General features: G+C 45.0%; 1 protein-coding gene across 1 annotated transcript; it reads left to right on the top strand.

Moving 5' to 3' along the window:
- The first annotated feature begins 334 nt into the window (after nucleotides 1–334).
- Nucleotides 335–4795, top strand: LOC127785700 (protein YABBY 3). Its single transcript, XM_052313100.1, has 7 exons — nucleotides 335–1069; nucleotides 1175–1390; nucleotides 1496–1694; nucleotides 2231–2279; nucleotides 2909–2984; nucleotides 3240–3317; nucleotides 4390–4795. The coding sequence occupies exons 1-7, from the start codon at nucleotides 851–853 to the stop codon at nucleotides 4483–4485; spliced, it is 933 nt and encodes a 310-aa protein (XP_052169060.1). The 5' UTR covers nucleotides 335–850; the 3' UTR covers nucleotides 4486–4795.
- Nucleotides 4796–5082: the final 287 nt, after the last annotated feature.

The raw sequence follows: 5082 nt of genomic DNA, 5'->3' as shown, positions 1-5082 counted from the left end.
TCTTTTCAACCAATCACACACCTTCTTTAATCATTCTCACCTACTTTCTTAATACCCGTGCCAACCTAAAAAATGCTTACATTTTGGGACGGAGGAAGTACGATTTAGCTAAAAATATTTATATTTTGGGATGGTGGAGGTACCATTTAAATTTCTTCACTTGCTTGTTCGTCTAAACCAATCATAGATTCACTATCATCCTCATCTAATTTATCTCACAATTTCTGTTCTCTTCATGAAAAACTTCAGAAACGATTATATTTGCCCGGCGAAAAGAAACGATTATATTTCGGTAAGAAGCTAGTTATATTTTGAGACGGATGGAGAAAGAATACACCAGTCTCTCACTCTCACCAGCTACTACTACTAGCTAGCTAACCCAGCAGCTAGCACAAGCACCAACCAGCAGCTGCAGGGCCCCGGCTTTTGTCTCTCTCTCTCTCTCTCTCTTCTCGTCTGATCTTGATGTGATTCTTGATCTCTCTAGTCCCCAAATCACAGCAGAAGAAGCAGCGGCAGCAGCAACGAGTTAGAGATCCGATACATACTAGGTTCCATTGCATCACACATCAGTCACAAGTTCACAACCCCGAAACCATCAAATCACCCGGGAGATCATCATCTACCAGTGAGTGACACGCCCATCAAATCATCTCGATCCCAAGATGAGAGAGAGAGAGAGAGAGAGAGAGAGATCGAGCAGCTAGGAGATAAAAAAAATTGGAAGTATTAGTATTATATTCTGCTACAAAAGCGAGAGAGAGCTAGCTGCAAAGAGAGAAGCAAGCAATCGTGTTCTTGTTTGCTGCGTCTGCGTCGAATCAGTCGAGAAGAGAGGGTTTGATTTGGGATGTCGTCGTCGTCCTCGTCGTCGGCGTCGTCGGCGGCGGCGGCCGCGTTTCGGCCGGCTGTTGTGCAGCGGGAGCAGCAGGTGGTGGAGGAGAAATTCCCCGCGGCGGCGGCGGCGATGCGGGAGATGGTCCTCCCGCCGGTGGCGGCGGCGGCGGCGGACTCCGAGCAGGAGCAGCTCTGCTACGTGCACTGCCACTACTGCGACACCGTGCTCGTCGTCAGTGATCTCAGATCAAACCACGCACACTTCCTTTCCATTTGTGTTCATCTTGCTCTCGACTCTCGAGCTTTTCTTGTTCATCCATGGCGGCGTGTGTTGCAGGTGAGCGTGCCGAGCAGCAGCCTGTTCAAGACGGTGACGGTGAGGTGCGGCCACTGCAGCAGCCTCCTCACCGTCAACATGAGGGGCCTCCTCCTCCCGACCACCGCCGCCGCCGCGCCACCACCACCTCCTCCCCCGCCGCCGCCGCCGGCCGCGCACTTCCCCCACTCGCTCAACCTCGCGCCGGCCAACCCTCCCCACCACCACTCCCTCCTGGTATTACCTACCTAGCTAGCTAGCTTGCATGCATCAATGGCTGCTTCTTCTGCATGAAGATCAAGATTGAGTCATCCTGTGTGGTTGCGTTGCGTGTGCATGCAGGATGAGATATCGACGGCGAACTCCCCGACGCAGCTGCTGCTGGAGCAGCACGGCCTCGGCGGCCTCATGGCGAGCGCGGCAAGCTGCAGGAACAACAACTCCCCGGCGGCGGCGGCGGCTCCGCCGCCGCCGACGTCGCAGGGTAAAGCGGCGGCGAAAGAGCCGTCGCCCCGGACGAACACCGCCGTCATCAACAGACGTGAGTATGCTAGCTTACATGCAAAGTTGCTTAGCTCCCTTGAGATGTCAACATCTCGAGAAAAAGCCAGCTGAAAATTAAATCGAGATGAAACTTTTTCTTGGTTCTTGATCAAAATTTGGGGAGTTTAAAATCCACTCTCTCTCTCTCTTTTGTGGAAATAAGTGCTCCATGGCCACCACGCTGCACGCTCTCAACTGTCCAAGGGAGAAGAAGAGAGAGCTAGCTAGCACTCGTGTAGTCGCGTCTAGTCGTCGTCTTCCTTTGTGCACTCGAGCTAGCTTAGCTAGCTAGGCCCTTTTCACTGTGGGCAACAGTGGCCGTTCTCCTCCTCCATTGTCGCCTGTCTCCACACTTCCATGCGAGCTAGCTTGCTAGCTAGCCTTGTTGATTACTAGTACTAGCCATGGCCGGCTGGTCGAGCTCAGCTCCAGCCATGGCGTGCAGCGTGTTCATCTAGTTTAGAGCTAGCTAATTAACTGATGCATCAGCTTAATTCATTTTGATTAATTGTCTGAAACTCTGAATGCATGCAGCTCCGGAGAAGAGGCAGCGTGTGCCATCGGCCTACAACCGCTTCATCAAGTGAGTTACTAACAATCACATTTCTTCTGAATCACAGTCCTATTACTTTGAGCTCCTCATTCCATCCTAAAATGTAGTAGTAAATTTTATATGGATGGAACACATCCTATTTATCGAGATTCGTAGTCCTGAAATGTATCATGTCCATCCAAAATCTCTTATATCTTGAGACAGAAGAAGTATTACTGGTTCTCGGCAATGCTGGCCGCCTCGGTGGAAGCAGCCGGCCAACTTGGGCCCCGACGCCGTGGCGGCAGTAGTGAGCATAAGGCCTTTTGCAGAGGGAGGCAGAGATCGATAGAGAGAGAGGAAGAAGGGTTCTTTGCTTTGTGACTTTGTCTTTTCCCTCTCTCTCTCTCTCTCACTTCTCTCTCTCCATGTTTGCATCTTTCGAGGCAAGAGAGGAAATGAGAGAGAGAGTGGTCACAGTGGAGTTAATGAGACGACATGGCAAATGATGCATTGGTGATGAGAGAGAGAGAGAGAGGAGTGAATACCTCCATTGATTGACGATCGATGTCGTCGTCGGTTGAGCTGATGTTTGCCTTTCCTTTTCTTTATACTTTCTCGATCTTTTTGCTTGACTGGTCTTTGTTTTCTTTCTTGTTTTTGTTCTTGGATTTTTGCAGGGACGAAATCCAACGCATCAAGGCTGGCAATCCCGACATCTCGCACAGGGAGGCCTTCAGCGCGGCTGCAAAGAACGTCAGTACTCTCTCGCCATGGCTCCATCCACACCTAGATCTTTCTCTTTCTCTCTCTCTCTCTCTCTCTCTCTCTCTCTCTCTCTCTCTGTCTCTGTCTCTGGTCTGATCTGTTGTTCTAGGGTTTGGCAGTGTTGCCATGTTTCTCTCCTAGGGTTTCCCGATCTTTCAAAATCGAGTTCCTGGTGTTTGACATTGTCTGAATCTTTGTTTGCCTGTTTGGTGTGGTGGTTTTGTTGTTGTTGTTTGTTTGCAGTGGGCACACTTTCCGCACATCCACTTTGGACTGGTGCCGGATCACCAGGGGCTCAAGAAGACCAGCCTGCTTCCTCAGGTGACCAATCAATGAAACCTTGTCCCAAATACTAGCTACTGCTTGTGAAGAGACAAACTCACATTTTTTGTTCATATTCCTGTACAAGTTTTTCACCTCTGAAATTTGAAGTCTCATGGGACAAAAGAGTAATATGTGACAGTAAAACTGAAGCTTTGTTTATTTTTGAGGAATATATAGCAGAATCATCCAAAGTCCTATTTGGCACAACTACTGCATCGGATTCCAGTACAGGTTAAAAGACTGCAGAAGTTATGCCAACCAATAGCACTACTGCACGGCTGCGCCAAACTTATTCTTCTTCTTAAAGAGAGCATGCTGACTATCTTATTCTTCTTCTTAATGAGTATTTTATTAAGAACATAGGAAGTTTTGCCTCTCAAGGAAACGTTCCCTCATTTTTTATGTCACCTAAAAGTCATCATTTTTCTAAAACAAAACTTGACAAGTTAGATCAATATATATGTGATATATTAATTACTCGCAAACATATATAAGTTCCAATTCAACTTATACAAATTGAAACAAAAATAATAAATAATTATCAATAATGCACAGTATTCAGAGTTATATTTGGGTTTTTTTTTAACTTTTGTTGTTGAATTTGAACTTATGGAGTGATAGGTTTAAGTGTTACTCCCTCCGTCCCAAAATATAAGCATTTTAGAATAGTGACAAATCAAATATTTTTAACTTTAAAATTTTAATAGAAAAAATAAAAAAATAATAATGTAAAATTGATGTTACTACATTTATCAATAAGCAAACTATCATAATATGCAATTCTTTTTGTTTAAAACATCTTACTTTTATAGATATTGTTGATCAAAGTAGCATCTTGTAGATCGTGTCAGGGTATAAAATGCTTATATTTTAGATGGAGGGAGTAATTATTTTATCATTTTCCTTTCTTAAATTTAAACTTATGAATGGCAGGCATAAAACGGGGAAAAACACATCCTAATTAATTAATTTTCACAATCTAGCCAAAAGCATTCTTGTGAGTGTGAATTAATGAAGGAGGGTAATTATGTTACTAATCAAATGTCAACCTTGTTTATTTGTCCTATAGGATCATCAGAGAAAGGATGGGCTACTAAAGGAAGGGCTTTATGCAGCGGCAGCTGCTGCGGCGGCGGCGGCCAACATGGGTGTTGCACCGTACTAAGCCCAGCTAGAATAATTAGTGAGAAGTTAGTTACTATCTACCAAGTCTAGCTAGCTCATCAATTAACTAGTGTGTTCTTCCTATCAAGCTATCTAGGGCTTCCTGATCATCTCTCTTGTTATTAATGAAGTGTACTGTCTCTGTGCGTTGGTTTCACCTAGGTATAATCTGATCATCTAGCTAGCTAATTGAGCTTCTTCTGCTACTAGTCATTTTGCTCTATCTGATATCTGTGCTGTTTTTTTTTCTCTAGCAGTTGATCTGATCAAATCTTCATCAATTCCTTTCATTTCTACCCTCTTTCCACCCTCATGCCAAAACAGTGAATATTGTTTGATTGTAGTCAGGGTTTACAAAACCGTGTGGTTAATTACTATGCGGTTATCGCGGTTACCATGCACGGTAACTTTAAATTTTTGAAACCACGGTATTTCGCGCGGTTACCACGGGGTCCGGTAACCGCGTCGAAAACAGTAAGAGTGTATCGTGCAAAAAAAAAAATAAAAACCACTAGCGAAAACCGGACCATGGCGATTTTTCTGGTTTTAGCAAAATTAAACCATTGCCTATGCTAGTGAAATCTGACCTATTTCTTCA

This window comes from Oryza glaberrima, chromosome 10, assembly GCF_000147395.1.
Source record: "Oryza glaberrima chromosome 10, OglaRS2, whole genome shotgun sequence".
Classification (NCBI taxonomy): Eukaryota; Viridiplantae; Streptophyta; class Magnoliopsida; order Poales; family Poaceae; genus Oryza; species Oryza glaberrima.
This window is presented reverse-complemented; position numbering and strand designations above follow the sequence as displayed.